Raw genomic sequence first — 16763 nt, forward strand, 5'->3', positions numbered from 1 at the left:
AAACCTTGCCAAACTATAATTAATAAAAAGAACCAGGTAAACAAAAATGCTGTATGTCTGACATCCGAGACATTATTTAAGTTTTGAGTATATATAATATTGTAACATAGTAAAAGGATTATAACACTGTAATATTGAAACACACTTTTTAGCTAGTAACATTCTTTGGGTTAGGTCATCAATCTTGGAAATACAGAGCAAAATCACAAGATCCTGGAGGGAATGATGTGTAATGGTGTCAGGACTCAGCCCAGACTTTGTCCACGTGCTTTTGTTGATGTTCTGTGTTCATGTGTCTGCCCCGCCCTTGTCTCATCCAGTAAACTGTTTTATATGTAGAGCCATTCTGTAAAAAAAATACAGCAAGTTACTTTTTTACATAAGTACTGTACAGTACTTTTAGTGATTAACTGTAAATGTTTAAGGTTACAGTTTAGATTTAGCCTACATATGAAACTCATGCACTTATTACCCAAATAAACTTGTGTAGCTTTACAGGTCATGTGTTAACAAGCAGAACTGCTATCTTTGTCTTACAGACCTGATTCATATCACATAGTACACAGAAATAGTATTGATATAATTGTATAATAGTATAATTGATGAATTATGTAGAAGCTTTGAAAAATCAATGAAAATCCCATTTCAAGCCCGTGTTATCAGAGATTGGGTTTTCTTCACAGTCAGATCATCAAGGGAATAGTTGTCACCATAAACAATAAAATGATCCTACTAGCGTCATTTGGATTTGAATATTTCGTTGTCTTCGTCTCCCGTACCAATCAGAGTTATTTTCCAAATGCCAACATGTCACACAAGCCTGACAATATAATCTCTCAGTGACACACATGTCCACAGTGACTATGCTTGACATTTCTTAAGAGTAGCAGGGTTACAGCTATTGTGGTGATGTCAGTCTCAGTGCACAGTGATGCTCTGTGGGAAAGAATAACTGTGAAAAAGAAGAATGAAGAGATGTGATCCATCTTCCTCTTGTCACACACACACACACACACACACACACACACACACACACACACACACACACACAAAATAAATATGCCCTTCCTCAGATGTTGTGTGGATTGGAGCTCAATTATAATTTAAGGATGGATGGATGACAGACGAAATAGAGGTCCAAATGTGCAAAGGTCAAGGTCAATAGAGTAGCTGAGTATATGAATGAATAAATGAATGAGTGTAAATATATATTGTAATATATAAATATATATATATATATTGTAATATCATATGAGTGTTCATAGGAACACTAGTTTCTGACCCTAAACGGATGCTAATACATATAACTAAGTGGCTTTTTTATGGTTTTATTTGATATTTTATCCCTTTAGCATGGCATCACTCTTCACACCTCATCATCATACATTTATATGACGTGGTTAATCTAACAGATGATAGCTATTCATTCTGCTCAGTAAACTAAAAAATGCAAAACACACACACGCTTGTTTTTATGTCTTGGCTGGGACGAAATGCACCCACAGGGATAAGAATTTCCGACAGTTTTGGTTTGGCCTTGTTGAGACATTTGGCATACTCTGGAAAGAGGAAATACATGAGGAAAACTGTATTTTTTTATTTTTTATTTATCTTAAACCTTTAAAACCATCTTACTCATAGATTCTTCTCTCTTCCTATGTTGCATGCTTTTTGAATGTTTGTTTCATGGAATGCGTGTTTCCAGTCTGTCCAGCTCATCTCAGTTTCCACTCAGAACACCCTACAGGTGAGAGTACTGAGAGTGTTCGCTGACATTTCTTTTCTATGAATGCTATACACAGCTTTGTATATGATTTGGTTATTTTGCAAGACTTTTCATATGTACAAAACCAATTTACTTCTACAAACATCTTTCTCACACAGACCACTGATGCTCTAAAATCACCTAGGAAGTAATGAGTCCTGCTTCAGGAATTAAACATTCCTTGGACTCATCACAAAGCTCCCTAGTTTCCATCGTCCTCAGTCTCTCTTAAAGCTCACACTTCAACCCACATTTTCTTTCATCACGAAAAGCTATGCAGTTTCTTGATTAACTGTGTGTGCTCCAATTCAGTTCCTGAAGTTTCATTCTTAACAAAAGCACCTCTTCAGGTTTAAACATCCAGCAAATCCCTTATAACATCACCAGTCACTGGCTGACCTGAAAGAGCTTTGTCCATGCAGCCTGGATTAGGCATAGCAACCGTTAAACTGCTGAGCGAGGCTTTTTCTTTGTTTGGGTATTCTGAAAGGGCAGTTTTTGTCTGTGAAGCTTTCTCTAGCCACCCATTACAAACCTGGTGACAAGTGTGTCATGGGAAAGCAAATAAACATATTCTGGTCTGTCCAGATATCCAGATATGTGTCTTGTGTTTTGTTTTCAGTAATTGTGAAAGACTGGATATTTGATATAATAGACTATCAGAGGGGGGATGTGTCCTGCGTTATCTCCCCAGCACCATTTCCTCTTCACAGAGCGAATGTTTATGATGATGTACAGAGCCAGTTCCTGAGTAAAGGCAGATTTGCAGATGTTCTCACAGAACAGTACTGAGATTTTAAGACCTACTTTTCATTTTTCATTTTGATAATTCTTTAAATTGGTAATTTATATACCATTACATTTTTTCTTAAGTTCATTAACAGAATCTAAGCTTGTGTAATTGTTAAATGTAAATTGTAATTTATCATCTTGGTTTCCTTTTATTAGTTCCTCAGTCTTTGCTTAAATGAAACAGGGATTAAAAGCCAGTTAACACAGGGATGGACAAATTGCTAGTTCTTGCGCTTCGTTTAGGTACTCAGGCTATTATATTCACAGTTAAAGACTATAGGCTTTTTTATGTTTGTTTAAATATTACATATTTAAATATTACACAATGTAATCCTTACACAGTGGTGTCACAAGTACATTAATCCCGTGGCCTGGACTACTTTTTTCTGCCTCCTGGTACCTTCTGCATTTCCTACATGCACAAAGTATGTGGTCTGGCTGTTAGAAGGAACTGTGGTATATACTCATATCAATCTACTGTAGAAGATGCTAGACACTATTTTATATAATAAATATCTAGGGATGTGGCAAGAGTGACTAAACAGAATAAATTATAGTGCAGTGCAGCACTCTTTTCTAAGATTAAACCTAGTGTGCAGTCAATTTTCCAAATGGTCAAGGAAATAGTGAGTGAGTTTAGTGCTCTGTTAAGGTACCTTCTTCATCAACTTTGGCAAATGATGTCATCCTCACCTTTCGCACAAGATCATTGTCATGTTGGAAAAAGTTTGGATCTCTTCATTCCAGTGGAACAAAGTATAGCATAACTACTGAAAATATAGTCCTAAAGTCCTAAGATAAAGTCCTAGGTTCTGTATATAATAAACTGATTTTTAGTTTTACAGTCCTGATATAAATGTCACTCTCTGGTTAATGCTGCTCATGCACTTTATTTGGATTACAAGTCTTCTCTCTCACACCCTGCAGTAAACAGAAGGAGCCTGTGTTCTGTGCTGGTAAGTGACACATGCTGCAGTGTTTTTCACTGTCATTCTAAGTTTTAAAATTATGAGCCATGACTGGAGAGTAATAGTTGCATGAAAATCTGGCTGTGGCAAGAAATTCCAGGTAAATGAGAGCTTAAATTAAATATAAAAGTAGTGATTATTAAAGGGTGTGTACCTGCAGTAAATCGTCTTTTCTAGGGGTTTAATGCAATGCCACAATCTTAATCTGCATCTGTTTAATAAGCCAAGTAAACACATCTGTACAGTACTGTACAAATCTGTGTTCGGATTTAAAGCCAAAATAATTTTGTTTGTTTGTTTGTTTGTTTGTTTGTTTTTATGAAATATGAACCCTTCCACTTGTATGATTTATGAGACCCCTATTCTGGTTTAAACGGCTAGGATTTTCTGTGTGTTGGGGAATGACGCATTTTATCCAATCATCTAATCACAAACACATCTATCATCAATAACCCATTTAACCCATCAGTTAACATCATGTACAACATACTTTGTATTTGTTTTGTATTTTTTATTTTATTTATTAAGCTTAAACAGGAAGTCAGTGATTATTTGCTTTTTATACGCAGTAACTAATAACTATGCAACTAATACACATACAGTAGGTCATTCACATTATAAATGCTTACTTTAGATTTAAAGACAGCCCACAAAACCACATAATGTCCCTATGGTATAAGTGAGAACATCATAATCATTTGATTTAATATATACAACTACACTACCTGAGACATGGGACAGCAAATGCCATGCATTAATTTCTGATTAATTGCAATCATCACACCAAGCACTCCAGATGTTAAGTGAATTAACACAGCAGCAGATTAACATAAGTGATTTGTTATCTAGAGCACAGGTCCAAAGAGATGTTTTCCCAAAGGGCCTTGTAGAGTAATTAAGAACGGTCTAGGAGCCGATGAGCCAGGATCTCTCTATCTCCCTCCCTTTGTAAAGATCCTTCTCACACAGTCTCTGTCTCTGTCTGTGTACACTCACTAAGGGATGCGACGCGTGACACACTGCAAAGGTAGGCCCTGATTATCAACCCTTGCTTACCCAAATGGCTCTGTGGGCACTGTGTCATCCTTAAGCTGTAAGACATCCATTATGAACTTTCAGTACACTCTCTGAGAAAAGAGTACTAAATTGTAGCTTTCTGTACCTTTTAATGGTGTTATGTACACCATTCTTAGTAAAAGATATATACTAAAGACAGAAAAGATATTAATTTAACGGTAGCATTACTCTACACTGTTAAGTGTTTTTCTAGCTTTACCATATTATATTAAATCTTTGAAAGGTTTTCTATTGTGATAAGGTGTTTTGAAACCAGAAAACCATGAAACAGTGCAGTGCTCGGCTACATAACATCAAGGATTAAGAAGCATTACTCTAGGAAAAGAGAACACTGGCTGGAGTTTAATCAAGTCCTTTTTTATTCTACAGGACATGCACTTCAGTAGACTGTCTAAGAACAGCCTGGCCTAGCTTAGAATGGCACAGAATGCAACAGATCCATGTTTGATGTAAAGTCACGGGTTGATCTGATGGATGTGTGTGTAACAGACCCCCAAAGTGCAATCCTTCCCAATCGACTAATGAGCACTCTCCCTAACATGCACCGAGAGTGTTGTTCAGCCTGTGGTTGATTGCCTGTTAACCTGCTTGAGGCACACTGTGTGTTTGCTCACAGCCCTCAATGCGTATTATTCACATGCACCACAGGAGCGCACATTCTCCTGCAGTTACCCAGCAGCACACTCAAAGGCTTTCTGGCAATATGAGTAGAGCTTTCACTCCACGCACCTCTAATTGTTCTATCAATCCTTTAGAGACATTACAATTTTATTACCTTATGAAATGTCTTTGAATCTTCTTATCATGTGAGAAGCAGATTTATATGCAGTGAGAGTTTTGTCCACATCTGTGAATGAGTCACCATGTCACTGGTGCGTTTGCTTGCCCTACATTACCCTTAACAAGACAAATGATGCTCAATTTAAATTCTTAGTTGCTAAATACCTCTTTTCCACACTGGTCTGTGATCCAGTAGTTTATTCTGTAACAGTCCTGTTGTGTTGGATGTGGTCAAGTCGGAGGATACAGAAAATAATAGTTTTTTTTATACTCCATCAAACTTCTCTGCCATTTCCCCAATCCATTCACTTCACCTAGTGACCGTGCAGATCTTCCTGCATCATCCAGATATAAGGACAACGTCCGCTGAGCTCTGCAATTCAGATGTGTCCTTATGCTCAACACACTCTTCCCCAGAGGTCAAGATCTCATCCAGCAAGCCAACTCATTCCAGGGGCAGAATGGTTGTACCATTTACTTCCCCACTCAAGAAATGTCATTCTCCTTCTAGTGACTCTCCATCAGACACAAGAAGTTACAGAAGCCCCAACAAATCCCCCAGCCAATATTTTCAAACTTGCCACTAATATCAGATATAGCACTGATTACAGAATTAGTGTTCACTTTTTTTTACAACAGCTTAGATTTTTTTGGTTGTTGTTTTTCATCTTCTCTCATACTCTTTTATAGTTTATTTTTGGTGATTTTCTGTTGAGTTGTTTTGTCTGTTTTTCTGCATGTCACTTGTCATTTTTGACACTTATCTTTTGTCTCTTATATGTTGAACAGTTTTGTTTATGTCTGCTTTTGACGTATGTTTTCTCTCATTTGCTTTGCTTGCAGATCTGTTTTCTTTAAATTTGTATCTATTAAGATGTTGAACGTGAAGAAACTGCACCTGTTTCACGCAATAAAAATGAATAATAGCTAAAAACTAAAATGAAATGAAAATAGCTTTCTTTTTTCATTTTCTTTAAACTATTCCTTTTCATTCATTCGTTTTATCCTTGCTTAACATTTACATTGGTTTATAAAGCAAATACATTTTAATGGCTTTATGATTATTTATGTCGTTAAAATTTTATAGAAATATTAATCCATATCTTTACATAAATTCAGACTTCCAGTGTAGATGTATTTTTAGCATTATAAGGTTCTCTCTACATATGAGGAGTGTATAGGAGTTAGAATATACACCATATAATACCAAGGTCATGTTATATAATTTGTTGTTCTGAAAATTCTTTGCTTTTTTTTTTTTTAGATGAAGGGTATGTCAAAATGTATTTGAAAGGAAGACCTATCACTATGTACATGCCAAAAGAGCTGTTGGACACATACTGCCTAGAAGAAAAAGCTGATCTGCCTCCCAAAAAACTGAAGTTAGACTGGGTGTATCCTTTTGCATTTCTGCCCACCTTTAATGTGAACAAATACAGCGAAATGTTATTAGTCACTTGGTTCTAACCTGTATCCAGTTTATAACTGTTCATCTGTAAAGATGAATAGACTCAATTTGACTCACTAGAATAATATTACATGATGGTTCCAAGTGAATGAACTACCTCTGAACAGGACATGGACTGGTTATGGTTGTGCATATACATACTGTAATTCCATGTAAGAAACTGGGTTAAGGTTAATCTTAAGGTTATATTCACACAAGCTCTTGATACACTGCAACCCTGACCAGGATAGAGAAAATAAATGAATGAATAAATGAAAGAACGAATGAGTCAGAAAGACCTACAGTAAATGAAACATGAGCAGAGAATGGGAGAGCGAGAAATTTATATGAAGAAGATGGAGGCCTTTCTCCCAATCTATGGTTAGTTAATAACTCCATTTAATTACATTTGAATATATATTATATATATATTTATATAAACATCATTTGACATAATGTAAGTTTTTCCTTTAGACATTTACTGAAGTATTTATATTTTTTTTAGTGCACCAAGTGAAATGGTATCTTGATCAAATGGAAATTGCTCTTCTGATCAAAAACCAGGAAACAGAAAATAATTCTTCAAGGATGTATTTATGCATAACTCGGCTGCTTTTATGAATCGTGAAGAATGTTGCACCCTAACCTATATAGCATGTCAGTGAAATGAAAGATTTTTAATTACCAATATACATCACCTTTAACAGGAGGGTGTTTTTGTAATCTTTTACATGTGGAAATCTGTTTTCATGAGGGATATAACAAAGTTTCACTGCCTGCAGTTGCTCTGATTTCCAAATCAGTGATATAGTTATGAGGTACATTATATGTAATGTATTATGCAGCTCTGTTTTAGCATAGAGGTCATGATACGCCTCAAGGGGAAATCAACTTGTGTTCTAGGATTACTTGTATGTGAAGCTATGATCTTTTAACATGATTTATTATTTAGTTATTTTCTTCCTTGTAGTGTCTACATGAAAGACCAAGTAATCTAGTTTTCAGTGTGTCGGCTACCACTGGCATTTAATCTTCACTGCTGCAGCCTGTCAGTGTTGCTGTAGGTCTGTTCTCTTCTTGCTCATGATTCATCAGGCAGTTCACAACATAATGGATTACACACTTTTAAAGAGACATCTCTTGTGGATTTAGCTCCACATCACATTGGAGTTTTGCTTTTGTTCTTAACCAAAAGTCAGTTATGGCTACAGGGGCCGTGACTGTCGGTCCAATCTCTACCTGCTCCCCACTGGAGAGACAGTTTATTTTATTGCCTCTGTGGTGGTGTTGTACAACGTAGACGAACAGCTGCAAAGACACTACACTGGGCATACTGATGACATCAAATGGTAAGAGAAAAACTTCAAACTTTGGCAAAACCTAAAAACCTGGTTTAACCGGGAATTTTATGGAAATTTATGATAAAAAAAAAAAAAATACTGTTGAATCCAAACCTTTAACAAAAATGTGGCAGTGTTGACCACACTATAATTTCTATATTAAGGAACAGCTTTTAAATCTGCTGTCAAAATTGTCTAAATGAATATAGTAACACTATGCAACACCATGATTCATTGTGATTTGTTTAAATTGTATGCTAACATTGGTAGTTAACATTTATATGGGTTCTGTTCATTTTTTGTGTGGCATATTTACTGATTATATCTTTGCTCAGCTCTCCCTAACAGGGAACCTTTAGGATCTTAACTCAATAACACTGTGGACTGTTAATTATATACTGCATAGACCTGTGTAAATTGATTTGTATCTTGTTTATTACAGATGTTTATTACAGTAAGACGGTTCCAAAGATTATGTTGCAACTAATACTTTGTGTTCTATAAGATAACCTTGATTTGTATGTAGGCCAAAATAAATGCCCAATGAAGATATCAAATCTTATCATATTATCCCTGTTGTAGCAGTCCTTGTTATGTGCATTTCTTTCTTGTTCAACAATGTTAACTACTGTCCTTTTGGTCTCCCTCGTGTTCCCTGAAGCCTAGCTGTCCATCCTGATAAAATCACCATAGCAACAGGACAAGTGGCTGGAACCACCACGGATGGCAAAGTAAGAAAGTACATACCATCACAGAGTCTGACACAACTCCCTTGAAGGATGTCCACAATTAATTCTGTCACTGGAATGATTTATCTTTGCTTTAAGTGCCTTTCTTGTAGAGACAAAAGACATGAAAAACACTAAATGTCATTTTAAATAGAAAATTGTAAATAATATGCTACAAAGAACATGAGAACATCAGAATGCTAAAGGTTCAAATGTTGTCTAATGCAGACAGTGTAGCATTGAACTAAAATTATACAACATACAGTGGGTACAGCTGGAAATATCTGTACATCTGTGTACATAAATCAAATAGATTCATGGTTTACATGAGACCTCTGCCTGTATATTTGGCTGCCCATTTACATACCTCAGACACCAACAGCTTTCAGAGCCTTTAAAATGTTTTCACATGCATGTTTGTTTAAATGCAAGCACTTTTTTATAGTGTATTTTGAACTTGAGTTTCACTCTATTCTTCCAGGAGTCTCTTATTTATTTATTTATTTATTTTATTTTTTTACTGATTGGTCTGTTTGTTTTGCATCTGTCGAAAAAAAAACTGGTTTTGTGGATGTCATAATCACACAATTAGCCATCTTTAGCCAATTGCACCCACAGCTTAGTGCTAAAATATTTTACCATTTTAAACCTTTGTGGTGCGTGGAACCCTAAAACTATCCAAGAGGGAATTAATGAAAACGTTAATTCCCGAGACTAATAATTCTGGGTAATGCCTTTAAGGCTAGCTAATAAACCTTATATTGTTCATTTACAGATGACATTTTCATCCATCCAAATAATCTGGAATACCGCACTAAACATATGGTTTTGAGATGTTTGCAATACAACCAAGCTTAGAAATGTGAGCTTTGTAAGATTAGAAATGTCGCTTCCACCAAAACGATATCTCTATGCTTGGGTGTGTGCGTGTGTGACTAGTGCTGGGTTGGTCAAACTCAAGAGCAACATCTTTTGTGTCATGGCAGCATGACCTTAAGGCAAACAATGAGTTCTGTCAGTTGACATTTAGCACTGGTTTAACAAACAAAACAGTCTAGGAGCTGCTGCTCTCCCTCAATGATGAAGAATGAGGTAGGCCCATGCGCCAAGTACCCACATTCACTGCCACGTGGTAAGCTTGCCACACATTAATGCCAACTCCAAGCACCATTGAAAGGGACATGAAAATGTATTTGTGGTATTGGATAATTTACCCAAAGTGTGAAATCTCACAAATAACTGCACTTCTGAATACATTCCAGGTTAAAGAATTTTGTTTTATACTGCCATCACGGTCATTGAGATTTAGTCATTATTTCCATGTAAGCATGTGGTAAGCTTTCCTGGAGAATTAGTGAGTCTTTCCTCAAATACCATACACAATCTAAGGGCCAAGTGTAACATAACAAAGAAGTCAGGATGCTTCTGAAAACTCACTGACATAGCAACTGAATGATTGCGGATTGTGGAATGTATGGATTTCAAAATCTTTTCTGTGTGTTTGCAGTTCAGTGATAATAATCCGTAATTTTTTTTTGCAGCAGTTAGCGCCTCATGTCCGTGTTTGGGACTCTGTGAGCCTAAACACACTTCATGTTCTTGGAGCTGGCTTTTTTGACAGGGGTCTTGTGTGCCTCTCCTTCTCTAAATCGGTAAAAGACATATTTTACATGTTTATATACATCCATTCATGATAAAGCATTATACTTATAACTTTGTGTTTATATTTTAACGATTTAGAACGGTGGCAGCTGGCTGTGTGTAGTAGATGACTCCAACGATCATGTCCTTTCAGTATGGGACTGGCAACGAGATGAGAGACTTGCTGAAGTTAAAGTATGTCATTTTAGGACACATCAACAACAATTTTAAATAGCCACTGTGACATGTGAAAGTCTTGTGAAAGCATATTGTTAACAGTTTATTTTTGTTTATTTAAATTATCTAATTTTAGTTTTCAGGTCCACTGCTACTCACAATTTTTCTGCACTTCTTATTGCAGTGCTCCAATGAGTCCATTTTCGCTGCTGATTTCCATCCAACAGATGCAAACATAATTTTAACATGTGGGAAGTCCCACCTTTGCTTTTGGTCACTAGAAAAAGGCTCCCTTCTAAAAAAACAGGGTTTGTTTGAGGTAAAATTACAGATTACTGTATATTTTTATGGGTAGACTGTTTAAACAGACTCTTGTAAGTCTGTTTTATTACTTTTGTAAGTAATACAAAGCCATATTTATGTTTTCTTGCAGAAACAAGAGAAGCCCAAGTTTGTCTTGTGTGTGACTTTTTCAGAAAATGGTGAAGCTATCACTGGTGACTCCAGTGGAAATATACTCGTGTGGGGCAAAGGTAAATAATTCAGTGGTAAAATTGTGGACATGATGAAAGTATGACTGATTCAAAGGATATTAGATCAAACATAATGCATACTGTAACCATTCCATACACACATTATGAATATTTCATAAATATGTCTGTGGTAGTAAAATATTCTTAGCATTCTGCTTTGAGCTTTGCAAACTGTAACAGAGAGTAACAGCTGCATCCACACAATTTGATTACAGCTGGTAAGGATTTTCAATCAGTGCTGCTTTGCTGAGCAGATCCCTCATATGCTTATTGTTTGTGACCTTCCAGAGAGTGGGGTTAATGCTTGCTAATGTGGTTCACTGCTCTGTGTCTGTCTTGAAGGCTCTAATCGCATTAGTTTGGCCATTCAGGGTGCACATGAAAGCAGCGTGTTTGCTCTGTGCATGTTGAGAGATGGCACATTGGTTTCGGGTGGGAAAGACCGTAAGCTCACATCATGGGATGGAAACTACCAGAAGATTCATAGGGTGGAGGTGAGACACTGTTATGTCCCATCAATAAAAGATTATCAAATACTTAACATTTAAATATAATGTAATGTGCTATGTTTATATTTAGTGTTCCTATATAAAGTGAATTACATAAAATCACCCACTAGACTAATAACTAGTAATATTAGTTTTCTGTCACTGTATGTTATTCTTCTTAGGTTCCTGAAGTGTATGGGCCTATTCGCACCATTGCTGAGGGGAAAGGAGAAACTATTCTCATTGGAACAACCAAAAACTACATCTTGCTTGGCAATCTGAATGGTGAATTCACCTCCATTATACAGGTGAATACTGAAAGATATAGATATAGATACTGAAAGAATACTGAAAGATACAGATATAGACAACTTTGACTTTAGAGATAAAGGTCTATTTAGTAAGCTATTTTATTTAATTACTTCGTTCATGTTACTTTGTGATTCACTGCTAAGTACAAAGGCAGTATTCTTGTTAACTAGGTGAAAATGCCTCCTTTTTTTACATTTTTCATTATATTATGTTTAATGAACACTGGCTCTCCTAATTAAATATAAATTATAAAATGCATGGCAGAGGTGAATGTGGTGAGGAAACCCCCCCCCTCAACCAAAATAAGGAATGAGCCTGAAGAGGAACTGCACTCAAAATAGGAACCTGTCCTCTTGTAGGTCACATCAAATGAGTGGGATTGTAAAACATTTCTCTAACACAACTGTATAATATAAAGTCAAACTGCACTAAGTGTGTTGAAAAGATGAGTATGAGCAGTACTTAATGATTACAGCAGCAGTTCTACAGAATCCAGCTGTGATTATTAATTGTCAAAAGTGTGAAACATTGATATATCTCAAAACCTTAAATACTAGTTAAAACGTGTGTCTATGATTGTTTTTTAGGGTCATACTGATGAGTTATGGGGCTTAGCTGTGCACCCGCTAAAGCTGCAGTTCCTAACCTGTGGCCATGATAAACAGGTCTGTCTGTGGCACTCAGCATCCCATCAGCCACTCTGGACCAAGACCCTGGAGGTGAGATGAATCCATAGAATTAACTAATTTAGTAGTTTAAAATATAGTAACTGTACAAAGTAACCAAAATGTCAGTAAGCATCACACATAAATACGTACGTCTAAGTTTATCTCTGTGTGTATGATTAAGGCCTTGTGTTTGTGTTTATGTGGATAGGATGCTGCTCAGTCTGCCGGCTTCCATCCCTCTGGGGCAATTGTTGCCATAGGAACACAGACAGGCAGGTGAGAGAGGCTGTCCCTTCACAGCAATGTGGTCTCTGACACGTCATTACTGTTCTGGCATATTTCTAATTGTCTAATATCTGGAAGACCGCAAACACATCATTATTATGCAAATTTAATATGTAGAAAATAGACTACTCTGGATTCCTTGTACAGATATATTTTAAAACTATTAATATTCATGAAACAGTAATCAACATATCAAAAAGCGAGCCTAATAGCAATTGTCTTTGAAAATGCCCCAAGCTCTTCAGCATGCAGAGCTTTATATGGTCTGTTCTTCTGTTGTAATTGTATGGACAGGTGGCTTGTACTGGATACAGAAACTAAGGATCTAGTCACAGTCCATACAGATGGGAATGAACAGCTCTCAGTTATGCGTTTTGCTCCAGGTCAGTGTTCTTCTGATAGCCACTATAATTATTTTCCAATTCCCCCTTTTTTAAGTAATTAATACAGAGACATTTACAGAGCATCAGTGCACATGACACTTACATGATGCTGGATTGAATATTTTGTCTTTCAGATGGCAATTTCCTTGCCATTGGGTCACATGACAATTACATCTACATTTATGCTGTAGCTGAGAATGGCAGGAAGTACAGTCGAGTGGGAAAATGCTCTGTAAGTTTTTGTAAAGTATGTTCTTTTTTTGTAAAAGCATCTTAAGATATTTAGAGATAAGTTATGTTAAATAAATTTTATTATAAATTTAGATCAGAATTCGCATTCATTTGTTCTTCTAATCTCACAAAACAGCAATATACAGTATTTCCACAAATTCTTTACAGAACAAACCCCATGTAACAATAATAATCCTGAAATACATTAAATAAATGTGTATGTTAAAATTATTATGTTGTATTTAGCAGTGGTGCTCATTTGTTTGTTGCTGCTGAGTAGTAGTAGCTTGAAAGATAAAGTTTTGGAAAACTTCTCTTTGAGTACAGTGTATAGATGAGGAGGTGAGAGATGGACAGAGGACTAAAGCTCTCCTTCACTGCTCTCTTTAGGTACAGATAAATTAGCTTGCACCATTATCGTTAGTCGATTGGTGGACTTAAAATTGACCACAAAAGTAAAAACCTTTAAATAAAAGTCAATTTGTAATTTCATTACAGAAATACATTTTCAATATGTTTGAAAATCACACATAAATTTTAATATTGCTTTGCAAATTGTTCAGGGTGGATTTTTTATTATGGTAAATAATCATTTAGAAAGCAGGTTAGTGAAGATTTTATTGCTGTTTGTCTCTTGTAGGGTCATTCCAGTTTCATTACTCATCTAGACTGGTCTATAGACTCTCAGTACCTGGTGTCCAACTCTGGAGATTATGAGATCCTTTACTGTGAGTACTGCTAAATTTAGCATTAATCAGTTAATAGCAGTGAGGTACACATCTGCTGAAACTGTATGAGCTCTGTCTTTTGTACAAAACCTCATTATGACAATTTGTAGAAATTATTGAAATGGATAAAATGTCAGTCACTGTAATGTGTAATGTGGTTGTTTGTCCAGGGATCCCCTCTGTGTGTAAACAAGTAGTGAGTGTGGAAACTACCCGAGATATCCCATGGGCCACCTTTACCTGCACACTGGGCTTTCATGTGTTTGGTGAGATTCAGGCAGTAATGTGTAATAATACGGTTGGTCAAATATCCGTGAAATAGGTTTCATTGAAGACAATAGTAAAAGTGCTTAATGTGTTTTTAAAATGAGTTTTAAAATCATTAAAATGCCAGTACCGTTTCATGTTGTTTTGCATAATTGAATATGGATTGATATGGATGACTTTATGGATTAATATGGATTACTTTGCTGATTATTAGTTCTTGGATAGGTGATTTGTTTTGTGCTGTTCCTCAGGTTTGTGGCCAGATGGCTCTGATGGGACAGATATTAATGCAGTGTGCAGTTCCAATGAGAAGAGACTTCTCGCCACGGGGGATGATTTTGGAAAAGTGCACCTTTTCTCTTTCCCCTGCTCTCAATCCAGAGTAAGCAATTAGAATGTGTTTTATAACATTTTTGTAAATTGTATACATGTTAAAGAAAATAATATATACCTTACTTGTTTTTTTTTACTCTCTCTCCTCAGGCTCCTAGTCATGTCTATGGCGGTCACAGCAGTCATGTCACCAATGTTAACTTCCTGTTTGATGACAGCCACTTGGTGTCCACTGGAGGAAAGGACATGAGTGTAATGCAGTGGCGTGTCATATAAACAACTACTGACTATGTATGTGGAAATGGATTGGGAAAATTCCAGATTGAAATGAAGGAGTGGCAGTCATTTGAAGGCATACCATGTATAATTAGGTGAGGCGGGCATGTTAAGCTATTGTTTGCTATGTGCTAAAACACAAAATATGCTTACTGTCTCATCAGCCATGAGGAGGACATTCTGCAAACTCAACCCACAAAATTACCTTGAAGTGATGAGCATGAATAACTTTTTTCCATGTAATGCATTTTGTGATGCCAAAGCTGACAAATTTACGTTGAAACTGTTACAGCAGACATGGTATATGACCCCACCTTCTGGCCTCAATAAGTATTGCAGCCACTCCTCTGTGATTGAATTTTAGTGCGAATGTACAGAATGATTGTCTCAGAACTTCCTGAACTGATCTCAGCTTTCACTCTTCTTTTGAAGAGACATTGTGTATATTAAAGAAACAGCATGAATTTACCAAACACAGCAATGGCACTGTGATCGAAATAACCCCACATTTATACCAAAATAATGCATGAAATCCCTTTTAGACAACACTACAGCTAATAGGTCATAGTTAGGGTGCTAGTCTCCTCATTTTTTAATAAGTGTGCTTTAATAAGACTTAATGAAGTGTCTTAATTAACTGCAAGTTAATGAAACTGCATTCCTTAAGTATTTATGGGATATAATTTTATTATTTCCCAGGGTACAGTATAACACTACAAAATGTGGTAAAGTTCTGGGAGGGGTTCAATTCTTATGCAATACATGATATTCGATTCATTTCTCTTGTCTCTGCGAGAAAAGTGTTACCATGTTGACTAGATTAAACAGTACTAACATTACTTTTTATTAAAACCAACAAATCTATCAATGCAATGTAATTCTTTTTAAATACTCTATGATGAACTCTCTCCACTGCTTAATAACTATAAACATGCTTCATTTCTTTTGCACTGAAAGAGAATGAGAAACTCATCAGGGTTTTTAATGACTGTAGTTTGTATATTAAAAATAAATTTAGCATGCACATAGTTGGTTGGCTGTATTCTTTAAGCATTTTTCATTCAGATTTTGATTTGCCAACTGATTGGTCTGTAGCACAATGGCAAATTGTGATTTCAGATTTTGTTTTTTAACATTGAGGGATGGAATTGAACATTACAAATGAACGAATCAGTAGCCAGGATGGTATTAGGCGTGTATCTGGCTTGTATGAACAGGTAACAATGATTACAGAATGTTTAATAAAATGTAAAAATCTGGCATCATTCTAAACATTATCACCTTCAATCACTCATATTAAATTCATTCAAATCTATCATGATTTATTTTTAAATCTTTTGGCTAAATCAACTGTAATATTTTATAAAGACATATGCATAGATAGAAACAGAACTGCATCATGTGATTTCTAGAGCAGGAATACACCATGGCCCTATGTGACCTGTGTGTTAAATCCAGTAACAAGCTTAGTTTACCCTGCTGAAAACAAATAGCTAAGACCAGCATAGCGGGTGAAAATAAAGAAAGAAAAGCAAACAAGCACA

General features: G+C 36.0%; 1 protein-coding gene across 3 annotated transcripts in view; it reads left to right on the forward strand.

Annotated features, from left to right (window-relative positions):
• The window catches only part of eml1 (EMAP like 1), a 40572-nt gene extending 24038 nt beyond the window's left edge, over nucleotides 1-16534 (forward strand). For 2 of the 3 annotated variants that reach the window (XM_060880096.1, XM_060880095.1), the window contains exons 4-22: nucleotides 3485-3513; nucleotides 4526-4552; nucleotides 6647-6776; nucleotides 8029-8178; nucleotides 8831-8900; nucleotides 10439-10549; nucleotides 10638-10733; nucleotides 10900-11034; nucleotides 11149-11248; nucleotides 11591-11742; nucleotides 11919-12044; nucleotides 12636-12767; nucleotides 12925-12992; nucleotides 13296-13384; nucleotides 13519-13616; nucleotides 14256-14343; nucleotides 14514-14609; nucleotides 14862-14992; nucleotides 15094-16534. In XM_060880096.1, coding sequence (XP_060736079.1) covers nucleotides 3485-3513; nucleotides 4526-4552; nucleotides 6647-6776; nucleotides 8029-8178; nucleotides 8831-8900; nucleotides 10439-10549; nucleotides 10638-10733; nucleotides 10900-11034; nucleotides 11149-11248; nucleotides 11591-11742; nucleotides 11919-12044; nucleotides 12636-12767; nucleotides 12925-12992; nucleotides 13296-13384; nucleotides 13519-13616; nucleotides 14256-14343; nucleotides 14514-14609; nucleotides 14862-14992; nucleotides 15094-15219 — 1954 coding nt within the window. In that variant the 3' untranslated portion in view covers nucleotides 15220-16534. The remainder of the gene's footprint in view (nucleotides 1-3484; nucleotides 3514-4525; nucleotides 4553-6646; nucleotides 6777-8028; nucleotides 8179-8830; nucleotides 8901-10438; nucleotides 10550-10637; nucleotides 10734-10899; nucleotides 11035-11148; nucleotides 11249-11590; nucleotides 11743-11918; nucleotides 12045-12635; nucleotides 12768-12924; nucleotides 12993-13295; nucleotides 13385-13518; nucleotides 13617-14255; nucleotides 14344-14513; nucleotides 14610-14861; nucleotides 14993-15093) is intronic. The other variant, XM_060880097.1, reaches the window with a different exon arrangement.
• Nucleotides 16535-16763: the final 229 nt, after the last annotated feature.

This window comes from Tachysurus vachellii, chromosome 10 (genome assembly GCF_030014155.1).
Source record: "Tachysurus vachellii isolate PV-2020 chromosome 10, HZAU_Pvac_v1, whole genome shotgun sequence".
Taxonomy (NCBI): Eukaryota; Metazoa; Chordata; class Actinopteri; order Siluriformes; family Bagridae; genus Tachysurus; species Tachysurus vachellii.